Source organism: Pectinophora gossypiella, chromosome 11 (genome assembly GCF_024362695.1).
Source record: "Pectinophora gossypiella chromosome 11, ilPecGoss1.1, whole genome shotgun sequence".
NCBI classification, from domain to species: Eukaryota; Metazoa; Arthropoda; class Insecta; order Lepidoptera; family Gelechiidae; genus Pectinophora; species Pectinophora gossypiella.
Window position 1 is genome coordinate 14476088 of NC_065414.1, and position 17428 is coordinate 14493515.

General features: G+C 39.8%; 2 protein-coding genes across 2 annotated transcripts in view; one reads left to right on the forward strand and one right to left on the reverse strand.

The window, feature by feature from the left end:
- Window positions 1-17428, reverse strand: part of LOC126370832 (adipokinetic hormone/corazonin-related peptide receptor variant I-like) — a 22600-nt gene continuing 5172 nt past the window's right edge. The window contains exons 4-8 of the mRNA XM_050015854.1: window positions 14062-14266; window positions 12862-13021; window positions 3429-3619; window positions 2629-2699; window positions 1-376 (exon numbers count right to left, since the gene is read on the reverse strand). Of these exons, the coding sequence (XP_049871811.1) occupies window positions 275-376; window positions 2629-2699; window positions 3429-3619; window positions 12862-13021; window positions 14062-14266 (729 nt within the window). The 3' untranslated portion in view covers window positions 1-274. The remainder of the gene's footprint in view (window positions 377-2628; window positions 2700-3428; window positions 3620-12861; window positions 13022-14061; window positions 14267-17428) is intronic.
- The window catches only part of LOC126370833 (uncharacterized), an 18960-nt gene continuing 15789 nt past the window's right edge, over window positions 14258-17428 (forward strand). The window contains exon 1 of the mRNA XM_050015855.1: window positions 14258-14281. The gene's annotated coding sequence lies outside the window, so the exon portion shown is untranslated. The remainder of the gene's footprint in view (window positions 14282-17428) is intronic.

A 17428-nucleotide genomic window follows, 5' to 3' on the forward strand; every position in this document is an offset into this window, starting at 1 on the left:
ATATTAAATATTACTTACTTTACGTAACCTACACCTCATCGAGCTTTCTGTTAGACTAACGTGATAGGTGGTAAGCCGTAGCTCGGTGACGTGTGGGTACTTAGATCATATTACGGTGGGTTTACCTCTGACCACCCCATTGGGATGATCGTGAGCGTATGTTGTTATGTAAGTGTAATATAAGGTAGGATCAGACGGGGTGTGGTCCGCGGCAGCCCTCGCGCAGCACGCGGCTTCGCTCGCTGCGCGCGCATATGAGCCGCGCAGGCGGTCGTCAGGCGGGTGCGCGGGCGCCGTCAGGCTCTACCCGCGAGGGCACCGCCGTCAGCGACGTCTCCGCGAAGCGTACCCCTAACCGTGTGCGCATGCGGTTGCTCTGTTGACAAACAAACCAGCTGAATTGTAAACTATATCTCTTACGTAGATATGTCTTCATGCTTCAAAGGACATTAATTTCTTGGTCGACCTTTACGGCTGGGGATTGATAAACAGTAGCCGAATGTAATGGGTATCATTTAAGCTATCACCAATTTAATTAGTTTTGTGTTTCTTAAATAATAGGGTTTGTCCTCAAAATAGTAGATCTGTCACCAAAATGTAGTCACCAAACAATGCAAAATCAGTTCCACAATAAATCACCTAAAATCCTGAGATATAAGGTCTAGTACCAAATAAATGTTTTTGTATGTATTATAATAGGTGTGTCCTAATAAGTATTTAAACAAACTAATTTAAAGAGATTACCAATAAATCATATTATGTTACTAGAAAATTGCATTAAGTTCAAATAAAAAATTAGGGTTGTCATCATCGTTTCAACCAAAAGATTCTGCTACTTAACTAGACTCCCAAGGTTCTAAATTTCCACTGGTAGTATAAATTATATTTAGCAGAGTAGTAAATAAAACAATTAAAGTCAATATAATCAATATTTATTGTTTAAAATAATTACCACTGAACAATCAGCGCTGGTTTAAAATAGCTGGCTTAAGGCACGCCGCCCGCGTCGCGCATCGTGTGATCGAACCTAGTTACCTACTACCCATCGTTGAGGCCGGATTGGTCAATTTTTAAAGCGCGCCAATTTGTCTCCGCCCCTTTGATCATTTTTTCATTAAAATTATAAATTGATGTATTAAATTGGTAACGAATACTATTAATTTAATATCTGAACGAAATAAAATGTTACTACTGTATTGGTGACAAAATATCAAATAAAAAGGAGTCGCAGTCAGGGATCGATAATCGATTTATTTGGTGACAGATCTACCATTCTGAGCACAGAGTTATTATTTAAGTAACAAAACTGTTATTATAAGAACGAAGTTTATATTCATGTAATGCAATATAATTTTATTGGTTATCGATCTCTTATTTTAGGTACACATATATTAACATTAATTTGATAATTCATACCTGGGAACAATTTTTGTTTATCTGAGAACGAAAATATTTCGTGGCGATAGATCTATTTATTAGGTGATACATCTTGATGACAAATATAAATTTTGGTGATAGAAAATATAGTCCCCGAATGTAATTATGTCCAAATCCACAAATAATTTACTAATTTAAAAAATAAATATCTTAAATTGTAAATTGAAGCGTCAAATCGAGCGAAAACATTAATTCAAGCCTGGAGAAGTCGCGAGGTACCTTGAGTTTGACAGTTAATCAACTGGCGTTATCTGTGTACTTGTGTGAAGTATTTCGTGGAATAATTCACAATCCCAGTGCACAAGCATATTTAAAAGTAAGTGTACCCGACAGATATGTGTATCGGAGAAGGATGCCTCGGCTGTTCAGCGTTGCCAGGGGACGGACGAACCTTGTAAACAAATCGCCGCTGACTCGTGCACTGCACACACTTAATGAGATCGCAGAAAGGACTGATATATTTATATGTAGCCTGGCCGAATTCCGAAGGGTCACCTTATATGTTACATGCTATGTACTATAAAATTAATTGCTCCTACTTTAAGATTTGTATAATTATGTATATTTCTAGTGAACTATTGTATTGAGATAGTCTTGTAAAGATAGTTCTAGAACATTGATAAATAAATAAACAACTCCAGTGAGTAGTCTTCAAGTCGAGGACGTAAATGTCATCTTAATATACTGAGGCCGAGAGGCGTGGAGGAAGTTTCGAATTACCATAATAAGTTATTGTCCTTAAACCGATTGTCCTCACGTGATGTTTCTAATACGAGACATAAACATAAACCATAAGCCGTCCCACTGCTGTGCACTGTGTGCTTTTCACTTCTATATTTTTGCGACGGAAAATTCCACTTGATATCAACTTAGAATCATTCCTCAAAGTTTTCGTTACGATGTCATTAACACCCTGTATAGGTACACTTTGTTTTCGAAAACATGTTTGAACCATAATGATCATCACATGCTCAGCGGTGAGGGGAAACATTCCCGAGAAATGCCGTTCGGAGGTATGTGACCTAACCTGGCACTGTGCTGGTTTTCCCTTTGCGGGTTGAAAGGTCAGACAGGCAGTCGCTTCTGTAAAAAACCGGACCTGTCAAATCTTCAGATTAGGTAAGCGGACCCCGTAAAAAATGGGATAACTCTGGGGAGATGAAAGAACCACTACACTATACTTTGTTTTACCTTAACTGGAGTCATGAGAGGCGTCGCCAAGTTGTTGTTTCTGTTCTTGATTGAACTAGAGCCGGAGTTACCTGCAGACAAAATAGTCAGTTAACGCAAATTAACCAATGAACAAGCTGATCCCAAAAATAATACAACCGCAATTTTCTCTATTAGCGTGTATTTCTTACAGATGGTAATCATCAGACGTCATATACTCAGAAGCCTTTAGTTCCTCTCTATCCGAATCTTGTACAAGTTGTGTGTGTGTTAAAGTAAATTGGGTCCATAGTTCGTTCAAAGTCTCTAATCTAGTCTTAAGATACGACTGTGAAATTAGTCGCTCTTTTGGTGATTTTTTAAAGTAGGTAGGTATATAATTCATGTGGTACAAGCCTAAACCATTATTGCTAAATGTCCCAGATAAAGCTGATGCTTTTTCCCCTCCCCCCCTGGTCCCCTTTTTATTAGCATTACTGGATGGTTAAAAACGCCACATCGAAGCAATTCATCTAAAAAAGCAATATTGCAATTTGACATTTGTTTGCATTGCGCACTTACTTTTGGATGCGAAAAATCAAATTGCAATATTGCTTTCTTAGATGAATTGTTTCGATGTGGCCGTTTTAACCCCCCAGTTATCTATAATACATGTGTCGAAGATGTCAATTTTGCCTAAAGAGAATAAAAATGCATTCCAAAGGTCACTCCTTGGCCGAAGATTATTACTTGGCCGGAGATCACTACTTGGCCGTAGATCACTACTTGACCAGCGATCATTAATTGGCCAGAGGTTACTACTGGGCCGGAGACCTTCTCACCCAGGGTATCAGAGTGCTTAGTAGACGCGCAGCAGGAATTGTTCATCAGACGACGTAGCGCCGCGCGCAGGTTCAGTGTATAGGAGCCGTACACCAGCGGGTTCATGCATGAGTTCGAGACAGCCATCGCGAACAGCAGATCTTGGACCTTGGGCGACACTCGCCGCGCTGACACTCGGTCTATCATGTACCTGCGTAATGAAACATTCATACACATTGCTGTGCTAGAGGCGCAGGGGTCTGAAAACGAAAAGGCGTCATTGAAATAAGGGCAGTATTAGGGTCACAAATATTATGAACACTATCGATAGTTTTGCCTTCGATAGTTTGGCGACACTAATGCAAATACCGCAATGGAGTCGGTTTAATTTACAGTGTAAAGTGCTCCGCTTCAGCTTCAGCTTAGGAGTTGTTAAACTTTGTACAATTGAAATCCATAAACTTTAGACAGCAGAACATTAGGTATTCCTTCGCACGAGTATCTTGGGGCCATGAAAACAGATTCAATTATTTATCCATAAAGTTGCTGTTGGTTTCGGCTATTAGCCGCAGTAAAAACACACAGTGGAGCAGCGTGGTGGAGTATGCTCGATACCCCCTCCGGTTGTATTAGATCTACGCCCAGCAGTGGGACGTACGGTCACGAGCATTAATATGTATACACTTTGGTACCATGTCACAATAACTTTTTTGACAAATTGAACTGTAAGTCTCGCTAAATGTCAAATATGTTAGTGCGACAGAGTCCTAAAGTGGGTACATTATATTGCTCATGACTGTACATAGAGTGTCAGTGACACCGTAACGAAATCTTTGAGGGAGGATTCAGACCATAATACTGAGTTGATATCAAGTGAATTATCCATCATAACATTATAGAATTGTAAATAATTAAAAAAGAACACGTTATAAGCATGAATTTTGCGACGGAAATTTCTACTTGATATTAATTAACTCAGAATCATGGGCAGAGTCAGCCCTCACAGTATTCGGTTCTTCACTCCATGTATAGGCTGTTTTATAATTATGTCATCATCATCACTACTTTAAGAGCCACGCTCTGGTCGGTTTAGCATCATTGCTACTTTTTAGGGAGAAATAGCAGTGGGGTGGTGGTGGTTTCATATGTCATCATCATCATCATCAGCCGTACGACGCCCACTGCTGGGCATAGGCCTCCCCCAAAGGGGGGGTTTGGACCATAAGCCCACCGCGCTGGTCCAGTGCGTGTTGGTGGGTCGCCAGAGCCTCTTTCGTTGACCAGCAGGATGTACCGCGTGCAGGCGAGGTTGGCTTGGGCTCCGAAAGGTGTCATTTGGAGCCCCTTACATCCCGGTTTCATATGTATATATTTATTATTATTTATTTAATATAACAAGATCCATTTGTTGTAAGTGTTTGCTAAGATTAAGTATGTTAATAAAGTAAAACATGAATGTATTTTATTTATTCAAACAATTAGAAACAAAACAAACACATCTTATAAATAAATGATAGTAGTGTTTTCGTTTTTTCTTTTTTTGCGGAATGACTGTACTTCTAATAGGCAGGCTAACCGGTCTTGTTATCTGCTTCGATCGGTTGCCGTGCGGTCGCTGTTGTAAACAATACGTAGGTAAAGTTTTCGAAAACATTATAGTTTGTGTATGCCTCCGCTGTCAATATGTATTATTATACCGTTTCGGTCTTTTCATATTCATATTCATATTATTCATATTCATATTCATTTATTTCGTAATAGTTATATTACATGTCATATGGAAAATATAATAATACAATAATGGTACTTAAGTACTAAGCGGTTAATTTTAAAGTTAAAAATTCTTCAAAGCTATAGAAAGTGTGTTCTTTTTTTGTTTTAAATAATATTATATATATTTTTTTTCTAATTATTGATTTATAATTATGTTATTGCACTAAGTAATTGTAAGCGGATTATAGCGCCGAGACAAACCCGTGAGGGGTTTAGCGGTGTTATTTTATTGTTTTGTTAATTTTTCGTTGTATTCAATAATAAAAAAAAAAAAAAAAAACACCTCCAACGCGTCACATCGAGGCAAGGTGCCCAACAGGCTGGCAGCATTACCCCTCTGAATCGCCAGGCTAATTCTCTGACAGAAATAACTACCAGCCCTAGCATCCCCCGAAGCCCCGATAAGACGCATCGAGAGATCCTTAACAAATATTTAAAAAAACATTATTATTATTATTTTTTTTATTTATAAAGTAATACTAAATTTGATTTCGTGATGGCAACAAGGTGTCGTATGAGCGGACTAGCCTAGCCTTAGCCTAGTGTTAGCTTTATCAGCAATAGCTTTCAGAAGAGATTTGCTGCTATCCCGTAACCTTTACAATACAATACAGAAACGCTTTATTGCACATATAAATAAAACAGTAAAAACAATTACAAATATGACAGAAGTACAATCGGCGGCCATATTGCTAAATAAAAATTTCTTCCAGGCAACCTTAGGGTGAATGAACTTGATACACATTGGTGTCGGGGAAAGTGCAATACAGGTATAAGTAAATAATAATGCAATATAACTTAAAACGATCTACATAAAACATACATATAAATATGTATAGGCATACACATACATGCAAACATACTTATATACACATATACATACAATACACGAATATACATACATAACTCATTATATAAATATATCTTCTTCTTATTATGTAGGTTATGAGGTGGGATACCAGCCCCATCAACCCTGGGCTGGGCCTGCGCTGGGCTTATATCTAAATATATACTGAGACTGACATATCAACACACAGGCTAAACGGCTAAACGTGAAATTTGGAAGGGACGTAGCTTAGGTACCGTAGAGGTGCAGTAAGAAAGGAATTCCCGAAATTCCTACGGGAACGGGAATTAGCGGGAAAAATCCTTCCACGCGGACGAAGTTGCGGGCAAAAGCTAGTATAAATATGTATATATAAGCTAAAGAGAAATCATTTATTGCAACGACGCTGGCTTTTTGCGTATAACGGCCTGAAACTGCTGAGGCGATACAAAAACGGGGCAACCGCAACAATGCTCTGAAGGCGTTGAGCATTGTTGAATCATCCCCCTCAGTATTCGTTACGGAGTCACTAACACCCAAACCTACTTGTATGGCTACCTTACGTACGTCTTGTACGGGGTGTATGTAAGTGACATCGTAACGAATACTGAGAGGGATAATTAAGCTGATTATTCTGAGTTAATATCAAGTCTAAGTTTTCATCGCAAAAGTATAGAATAGAAAATAATATTAAAAAAAAACTAAAAAATATCATGAATTTTGCGACGGAAAACTCCACTTGATATTAACTCAGAATCATGGTCTGAAGCATCCCCCTGAGTATTCGTTACGATGTCACTAACACCATGTATAATATACGCTCACGACTATATCCTAATTGGGGTAGCCAGAGGTACATCCATCGCAAGATGTACTAGGTACCACACTTCACCGAGCTTTCTATTGATAAACGAAATACTTAAATATAATACTTATTAATACTTATTTTTATATCATCATCACTAATTTAACTCTTTCACGGACAGAGGCCATGGGTCACTGGTTCATAATAAGTAGTATGACGCCTTGGAATCAAGACGTCCGTAGACGTCCTGTCCTTGAAAGTGTTAAGAGCCAAGCTCTTGTCGGTGTAGCATCCTCCATGCTACTGTTTAGGGAAAAATAGAGCAGTGGTTTCCCTCTTGCCTTCTACCCCGCAGTACTCTGTCTGACGCGAGTGGGATGGCGCCCAGAGTAGTCTATTTCAAAGCCGTTACTAGGACTCCTGTCCTCCTGTTGTGTGTGCGTGCATGCGTACGTGCGTGCGTGTGTGTGTGTGGGTGTATTTTTATAATATAAGATACTTATGATATTTATTTTCATTTTCCGCAGCCTCTCTGGCCATACAGAAAGCGTCAGGTGTATAGCGTCAACACAAAATTAAATGACAAACTGGATTCTATTCATTTCAGAAAACGTGTTTTCATTTAAGTATTTCTTTATAAAAAACATAGAACACGTTCAGCTGCTTGTCTTCCCGGGCATGTCGTAAAAACCGACAGAGGGATTGCGTCCTCTAACATGATGGACTAATGTTATGGGCGATAGGCTGATCCCTTATCACCATAAGGTTCATCATATCCATCTTAGGACTTCGTATCAACAGTGGCTGCAAGTTGTCTTTGATTACTTGTGGCTCTGCCCACCCCATTTGGGATTACGGGCGTGGGTTTATGTATGTATGTATGTATGTATGTATTTCTTTATGTACGGTTCACCGCCTATTACGTGTAGGTCTAAATTACCTTGGTGAAGCAGTTTCCACATGCGATGCTGTTTTCATTTGAGAACATAATCATATTCTTGTAGTATTTTAGTTAAATACATAGAATAAAAGAGAAAGAGATCTCTCGTCGGATCCAACTCGGATGGGCAGCGTTCGGGAAGCTGCGGAATATCTTCTCGTCCAAAATACCTCAGTGTCTCAAGACGAAAGTCTTTGACCAGTGCGTGTTGCCAGTGATGACCTACGGCAGTGAGACGTGGCCGCTTACTATGGGTCTCGTGAGGAGGCTCGGTGTCGCTCAGCGGGCAATGGAGATAGCTATGCTCGGTATTTCCCTGCTCGATCGAATCAGAAATGAGGAGATCCGCAGGAGAACTAAAGTCACCGACATAGCTTGGAGAATTGCAAAGTTGAAGTGGCAGTGGGCAGGACACATAGCGAGGAGAACCGATGGCCGATGGGGCGGAAAGGTTCTGGAGTGGCGACCACGTGTCGGACGACGCTCAGTGGGTAGGCCCGCTACAAGGTGGACCGACGATCTGGTGAAGGTCGCGGGAAGCCGCTGGATGCGGGCAGCGCAGGACCGATCGTCGTGGAGATCCTTGGGGGAGGCCTATGCCCAGCAGTGGGCGTCATACGGCTGATGATGATGATGACATAGAATATCATTACGCCTATATCCCCGAAGTCTACTCCTCGCCAGCTATGTTTAAACACACTCCGGACACTTCATACAACAACCTCGTTTTACACAGACACTACACTATTACCTTTGATGGGTTTGCTCTTGGCCTCAGACTTGCCCGAAGGCATTGGCGAGGCCTAAAATGGAACGAGCTCGCTCTGAAGGTGCCTGTTCACTCTGGCCTTGAAAGCACCCGGGTTATATGCATTCGGAAATATAAAAGACGGCAGAGAATTCAACTCCTTAGCACATTGACATCAACACGTACATAAGTACAACTGTGTGTGACGTCTTAGGGCTGCCAATTACAATACCTAATTTATTACTTACTTAGGTAGGTAGTACTACTTACGAAGGATGCTTTTATGATGATCATCATCATCAGCCCATAAACGTCCCCACTGCTGGGGCACGGGCCTTCCCTATGGATGGATAGGGAGATCAGGCCTTAAACCATCACGCGGGCCCAGTGCGGATTGATGGTTATTAACGACTGCTAATGCAGCCGGGACCAACGGCTCAACGTGCCTTCCGAAGCACGGAGAAGCTCGAGATGAAAACTTTTTTTTTTGTGGTCACCCATCCTATGACCGGCCTTTGCGAAAGTTGCTTAACTTCAACAATCGCAGACCGAGCGCGTTAACCGCTGCGCCACCGAGCTCCTCGTGGCGCAGCGAGGTATACATACACGTATGTACGTATATGAAACCACTATAATTTAATCTGTTTTGGCGAAATGGGGAAATTATATTATTTAAATTCAATTAAGTACATCACAGAATCACTAAGCTGAACTCGTGTAAGCAAATATTCAGCACCTGATGCATGGTTCCCGCGTCACTTACTTAAAGTATCAACCGTTAGCCGTGGCACGGCGACTCGATAATTATAAACCGATTAGCAGGAACACCTAACCTAACCCAATTAGCAATGTCCTAACCCTGATTAAACACTTAATACAGGGTACCACGTTATTATCAGGGATATGAGACTCCCGATATTTCAACATTGTTGCAAGTGCCATGATCACGGGACACTGATGAAATTGGAGTGGAGTAGGGGCAAACATATCTGTCTACCCTCTTTCATTGCCGCTTGTTCTAAATTTGATGTCGGATTGTGATTGCGGTTTGTCGTAGAGGGTGTGTCGTAGATGGTTCCAAACATTGTGACATCAAATGTAGATACTATTTTATGCCACCAGCATAGAATAAGGAATAATATTACGTATAGAAAGGCAACTGAGCGTCTGAGCTAGGTGTACTTAAATCGGCCTTACTTTAGTTTTTAATCATATGGGTGTCAGACGTCACACACACAAATGCGCGTGTACAGACATGAGCAATATCATGTACCCACTTTAGAACCCTGTCGCACTATCATATTTGACATTTAATGAGACTTACGGTTTAATTTCTCAAAAAAAGTTAATGTGACATGGTTTCAAAGTGTATATATCGTGGCCATATCATAGAATTGATCATTTCATGAAATACGACCATTTCATGAATGGTCGATGAATGGTTGAATGGTGATGGTGGTCATGAAATGGAACAACATTCGTTGGCCACATCATGATGTGGTTTGGCCAGATCAATGAACACAAAACGTTTAACGATATGACCAACTAAATGCATGATTACTTCATGATATGGCCAAACGTTAGCGATCATATCGTAAAATAGTAACATTATCCACCGGTAGTGGCGCTGGTGTCGCTTTGTTTATGTTTTGCATAATGGCGGCGGACAATAATTATTCTTGTGTGAACGCGAATAATACGAATAATAATGAGCAAATACAAGATAAAAGTGCATTGAAGCAATGTTTTGACACTAAAGTGAAAAGAAAAACTCGTATTAACAGTAGATAGCAACTTTTATTTATTTTTAGGTTATATGGCAAATAATGAAGGTCGAGTGACCACGCTACGTAAATCAATGGACTATTATTGGATTTCATAATATGATATAATTAAAACTGCGAATGAAGAGATATTAATTTTAAAAAAGAAAAATATAGATGATCCTACTGTCCGTAAAGTTTCTTTTTTTGACGTGACTTATTGTAGATATGCCGCAGATGGCATTAACTACTTGAAACAGGATTCTATTAAAACGCATAAATGTTTTTGTCATAATTTAAATTATCATAATCCTTTTTTTTATAATTTTTACAAGGCATAACAGTAGGTTAGGGTGCGGCGGGGGTGGCCCTTGGGCCACCCCTACGCCGCCAGTATGTTTATCTTACACACGAAAAGTATACTGAATGATGACCAATGGCATGAAATAGTGTCAAAAAATATGACGACGACTTCAAAGCGAGATGCAGTTACGGCGTATATGTCAACTATACATCAACACTCCGTTAATCGAAAACGATTTTTTAATTTTTAATTGACTTTTAAACATTTTTGTACTTTGTACTAGAGTAATACATTATTTCCTATCTTATTTCGCGTTTTTATTACACCACTTATCATGGACACCCTACATTAATGATATGGCCAAACGTGGATGGAAATATCATTAAACGCTGACGTTTCAACGATATGGTCAGTTGAAGTTGGCCATTTCATGAAATACGACCATTTCATGAAATGGTCGATCATTTCATGAAATGGTCAATTCTATGATCTGGCCACGACATATACATATTACTTAGTACTCGTGACCGTACAATAATGTCAATGTGTAGTGTTTGTGTAAAACGAGGTGTTTTGTATGAAGTGTTTGGGGTGTGGCACCAGTAATAATGGTTTGAATAAAAGCATCTCACAGCATGAACCGCGGTGCGAAGGAAAACTGTGTAGGTATTTATATTATCTTTGGGCACAATATAAGACAACGTTGCGCTGGTATTATATCGTTAATTAATAATTTACAAAACCAGGTAAGTACTTAGAAACTCTGAAAGGTGTAAGTGGCATCGTAAGGAATACCGAGGGGGATGATTCAGCTCATTATTCTGAGCTAGTAGTAAGTGGAATTTTCGATCGCAAAAGTATAGAATTGAAAATAATTTTAAAAACTAAAAAATCATGAATTTTGCAACGGAAATTCCACTTGATATTACTAAAATAAATTGGAAAAAAACTATGGAAAAAGAAAACTAAAGAAAAATGCCTACATTAAACACAAAACGACTAAGATTCAACGTTATGTCGTCTCCAACACCTTTTCGCCAATTTTGTAAGACGCTAGTTATTCAAAATCAGAAGTTATTGGCATTAGACGGTTTTTTAGCCCAGACGGTCTTCCCCGCATTGATCTTACAATAAAAAAATTGTTGCGTTATTTAAGCTTCTACATGCTCGCCATAGAAAACAGTACTGATGGTAATTTTATTGTAGAAAAGTATACATAATCCCAAAAAAGTCATTTATATATATATTATACAGAGCGACGAGGATTCGGAAACTGCCGAAGTTATGAACGTTTACCCTACGCGAATTGAGCTCGTCCCAATGTTGCATTAAAGTGTAATCAAGTTACTGAGCTTTTATGTAATACAAATTTCTCGCGTCTACCGGATTACATGTATAAAAGACAAGTAGGTATTTATTACTTATACACAGACTACATTAAGTCGCGTCATCTGTAAATAATTATATTACTAATAATGACTACAGCTGATACGAAATGTAGAGTTCAGTCATAGAATAAGGAATAATACTACGTATAGAATGGCAACTCTCCGCTCCCCACCAGCGGCTGAGCTAAGTTTACATCACCCCCTTGTCTTACTTTACTCTTCATTCGTATGGGCGTCATAGCCCACCCAACAAAATTTCGTGATAGGGGAAATAATGAATGCCTTTATAACAATATACTATAAACTATGCTATTATGCTCAGCGGTGAAGGAAAACATCGTGAGAAAACCCATATTCCCGAGAAATGCGTTTTCTGAGGTATATGTGACCTAACCTGTATTGGGCTGGTTTTCCCTACGAGGTTTGGAAGATCAGACAGGCAGTCGCTTCTGTAAAAAACCGGACCTGTCAAGTCTTCAGGTTAAGTAAGGGGACCCTGGGAGAAACGGGACAACGCTAGGGAGATGACACCACCATCATGAAACTCAAGGGGATTTGCGGCTAATTTCAATAACTCTGATGATAAAAATCGAAAAAAATCTGACGAAAGTCTCGTTCGTAATCTTCTAATATTATCTCACTGTACCAAAAGTTATGGCTGTTTTTATTTTTTCACCTAGCGGTACACATCCTTAGAAATGGTTATGAAGTAAAATATAAAAGAATTATTAAGAAAGAGATAGTGACCGTGATGATTTTGTCGGTAGAAAATCTAGAAAAAGGTACGAAATGGGTCATATCAGACAGTATTATGATTTTAACAATTTAAAGATTTGGTTTTTATAAGATAAGAGATTGGTGGAGGAGATATCCACTTCCTCAAAACATAGATTATTGAATACTCACCACATCGCCATTGTAGCGTATGGCAGCCAGCAGAGCGCGAAGACCGCGACTATGGTGACGGTCATGCGCAACGTGCGACGACGCGCGCGCTCCAACACGCGTCGATCCGAGCGGCGCAGACGCACGGGGCCGCTGCGGTGATGATGGTGAGTGCACTTTTCTGAGGAGGAACATAAAAACGTAAAAATTAATATATATACAGGGTGTTAGTGACATCGTAACGAATACTAAGGGGGGTGATTCAGACCATGATTCTGAGTTAATATCAAGTGGAATTTTCCGTCGCAAAATTCATGTTTTTTTAGTATTTTTTAATTATTTTCAATTCTATACTTTTGCGATCAAAAATTCCCCTTGATGTCAACTCAGAATAATGAGCTGAATCAGCCCCCTCAGTATTCGTTACGATGTCACTTACACCCCGTACCAGTACATACAGGTAGCCATACAATTTGGTATGGGTGTTAGTGACATCGTAACGAATACTGAAGGCCGATGAGTCAGACCATAATCTGTAATAATCTTCTAATTTCATGGATTTCAGACATATGCATCTTTTATCTTTGCTTTTGAGAACTAAAGGTGACCATTGTTATTAAACCCAGGCACAATTCGAGCAAATGGGTAAATGAGAAAATGGGTAATTATCACGTTGGAGTCATACAGCGCCATCTATAATTTTATCGAGGAATATGGCCCAGAAATTCCCCGATTGGGGTAGTCATATGTACAGCATCGCATGATGAACTAAGTAAGTACCCGCGTTTCACCGGGGACATGATACAGGTTTACAGAATTTACAACATCTAAGGGGCTTATTATTATTGCGTATGGCAGACAAAAAAACAATATCCTGCGTGGATCAAATATCCAGCTTAAGCTCCCTTAACCAAGTTTCTGCTGCATCCGTCACACAATGCAGCTCGGCTATACCACGAACTGGTGCAGAGGGCACTCGTTCACTATGTGAGATATGGTTTGATCCGGGTGACCACAGTATGAGTATCTAAGGGGCTAAAAAGTTCGCATGGAAGCAACTCATCTAAAAAAGCAATATTGCTATTTGACATTTGTTTGCGTTGCGGACTTACTTTTATATCCGCAAATGTCAAATTGCAATATAAAAGCACGACAAAACTGTAAGTATTTTCAAATTTGCATTAAGTAAATAAATAAAAAATCAAGTTGTAAATTCCTGACCATCGAGGTCTTTGCTGCTGCGGCGTATCTCGCAGAAGGTGCAGACGTAGCAGACAGTGATGATGACCAGCGGCACGAAGTACATCGCGCACAGGCAGAACACGTTGTAGGCCACCTCCTGCCGCGCCGTGCTGAACGCGTCGAAAGACACGCACTGCTCGAAGCCAGCCACCACAGGGTGCCGCATCACGCTGAACACGATGCTCTGCAAAGACAATAAGTAACTATATCTAACTGTAAACGGCCTGCATGATCCAGTGGTTGAGCTTTGAAATTAACTTGTTGACAATCATCCGTCCCTTTCCTTTTCGGCGGATAAGAAAATGACAGGTATAACAGGAATCAGGGCCATTATAGAATTAATTTAATTTTTTAAACACCCTGAGTGACCACTCAATTAAATTAATGACACAAACACAAACAGCCTGACAGCAAACGAAGTACACACTCACTCACACACTCACACTTCGTTTGCTGTCATACATAGACGGTGGCGGCCTCCGTGGTCCAGTGGTTTGAGCGTTGGGCTCACGATCCAGAGTTCTCGGGTTCAAATCCCTGTGGGGACATATCACCAAAATCACTTTGTGATTCCTTTGTGGTTTGTTTGTTTCCTGTGTGTGTTTGTGTTAGTTTGGTGATGACATTACAGGCTGATCACCTGATTGTCTGAAAGTAAGATGATCCGTGCTTCGGAAGGTTGGTCCCGGTTGCTTTTACTGATGAAAGGTAGTCGTCAGGGGCGTCAGGGAGTCTTGTCAGGGGCCTTTGGAGGCTCAATGATAAACGTGACACCTGATGAGGTTGGTAATCCACGTCACAATTCACACGATGAAAGAAGAGACTGTGAAATACTCCAACATTTCCCCTATTGCATCTGTGACTGACGCACAAAAACAGAGGTAACTTAAAATAAAATTAGATGGTCTGTACAGGAATCAGCACCAATGTTAACTATTGGTAGTTCAGTTAGGTTCGTTTTGTTTTTTTTTGTTGACGTGACTTATTGTAGATTTGCCGCAGATGGCATTAACTACTTGGCCGGACAAATGGGGAGCGCTGAAGGCTCTCACCCAGTACAACGTTTAAAACAACAGGCCTGAGGGTGCCCACTTGGGCGCGAACCTCGGTTCAGGACGGTTAGGTTGGCTACACTGATATGTGTCCATATTTCACTGACACGATCTTATTACGCTATCGACTTGTGTCAGGTCAAAATAAATTGAGTGGACAGCTTGTGGGTGGCAATAAATCTATAGGATGACTGTGATGCATAAGAATATTGAGCGTGTCGGATCTACGGTTGCTTAACGGCCTCCGTGGTCCAATTGTTGAGCGTTCTCATGGCACATGATTCGGAAGTCAAGACCACACTCCGGACACTTCATACAAAACACCACGTATTACACAGACACAAAATTTCCTTCCAAAGTAAATATAAAACATTGGTCGTGTGTATTTTATGTTTTACGAAATGGAAAGAAAAGAAAGAAAGAAAGAAACGTATCTTATAAAGGGACACCACAGTAACAAATATAAAACAAATAACAAATATGTAATGTAAAACACCAAATAAAAAAAATGGAAACCTAGAAAAAAAATGGCAACCTAGGGCGGGATGACGTCAGCTGGGATAACCTTGAAATGTTAGCTGTCACTTTTGCTTATAACATGATAATATACGAGGGTTGAAAGCCAAATAGGTTTAAGCGACATTTTGTGAACTTTACAGGAGAGCCATTTAAAGTTTTATTTTTTCGAAAAAAATTCATATAAAAAAAACTACTGAATCAAAAGTGTTCAAAATGCTAAGAATTATTTTAAATTAAACGTTGCACAATTCTGTATTTATTTAGTTCGAAAAACACATCAGTTATAGATTTTAGAAGTCGCTTAATACAAAATGCCTCAATTGAACTAAATTACAGTTGAAGGAAAAACGGTTGATATCCACTAGAGCCAAATATTGGCTTAAAGCAAAATGCTTTAAGAGACCTCTCACTTATTAGTTTGACTAAAGCTAAATGAGTTAAACGACTTCTTAAAAAAAGAAGACTAGAGGCAAATCAGCTTAACCTCCATAAAAGGTTATATGACAGGGAAGGAAAATATCTTAAGTGACCATCCGCTACTAATTTCAATTGTATGAAATCCAAATATTAGTAAGATCGGAAATAAAGTCGGTCCTTAAGCCGTTTTTCCTGGGAGAGATTTTAGTCGGGCAAGGCATTTGTACCTTACAATATTAGGAAAAATCACGGCGGATATAACGAGTAAATCGATTTCATTAAGAAACAGGGTCTAGAATATAACCATAAAGATTGTTACACATGCTTAATTCGACTTTTTAAGTATATGGTAGGTTTACCATATACTTAAAAAGTATGCGTGCATATGCGGTTGCATATGATGGCGGATGACAGATGACTGTCACCAACTGAATGCGGGCAATAAAAGAAACAAATAGCTTTGAAAAAGTCTTAATATGCTTATACTCTGTGCTGAGTTTAATCTCACTATCACAACCTGTTTCCGATTTACTGAAAAATTTAAGACCACGTGGCTGGATGCAAGTTCCAAGCACTGGCTCGACTAGATGGTACGCGGTACTAGGACAGACTGCAGTGAAGTACTGATTGCTCTCATATTAAGAGGCGGCCAGGGGTGGATAGATCAGCGACTTGTTTGATCAAAATTTCTGTTACATTTGCGCCTAAGACCTCCACTTCGAGCTGGCCATAAGATACCGTCGAAGTTGACAAACAATAACAGAACTCGATCATGCTTTTAAAGCCGAGATACGTCGGACATCGCAGCAGACACATCTGTCGATGAGATAATAAAGATGATAATAATAATAAATAGATGGTGTTCCTTTGCCGAGCATTTTTATAGCTGTGCTCTGCTCTACCGAAGTTATTGGTTGGTAAACCAGACCGCAAAACTAAGATTGGTGCGATGGTTCTAACGTGAAAATCAGCTCGTGGGGAACTACAGGCGGGCTTTTCTGTCACCATATGTCTCAAAAACAAATGCCAGGTAGAATAAGCTTGTGAAATTCAGCTCTATGCTGATTCCTATCAATCCAGTTCCGGTAGATTTTCGACAGCTTCAAGACTGTTTTCGGCCACAAACTTTGAAGAGAGTTTCAATCTACAACAAGGAAAAGACCCAACGCCTCACTGATCAGAAAGACTTATTAGCAGCGCTTTGGACACATTTTAACGATGTCTTAAATCCCAATAGTAATACCAGTGACTTGTTTGTTACAACATATCGGTCGAGTTTGTTACAACAAGGTCGGGGGTTTCGCTTAAGATCTAGCGGCACCCCCGACCTTTGAAGAACTTCTTACCGCGCTAAGAAG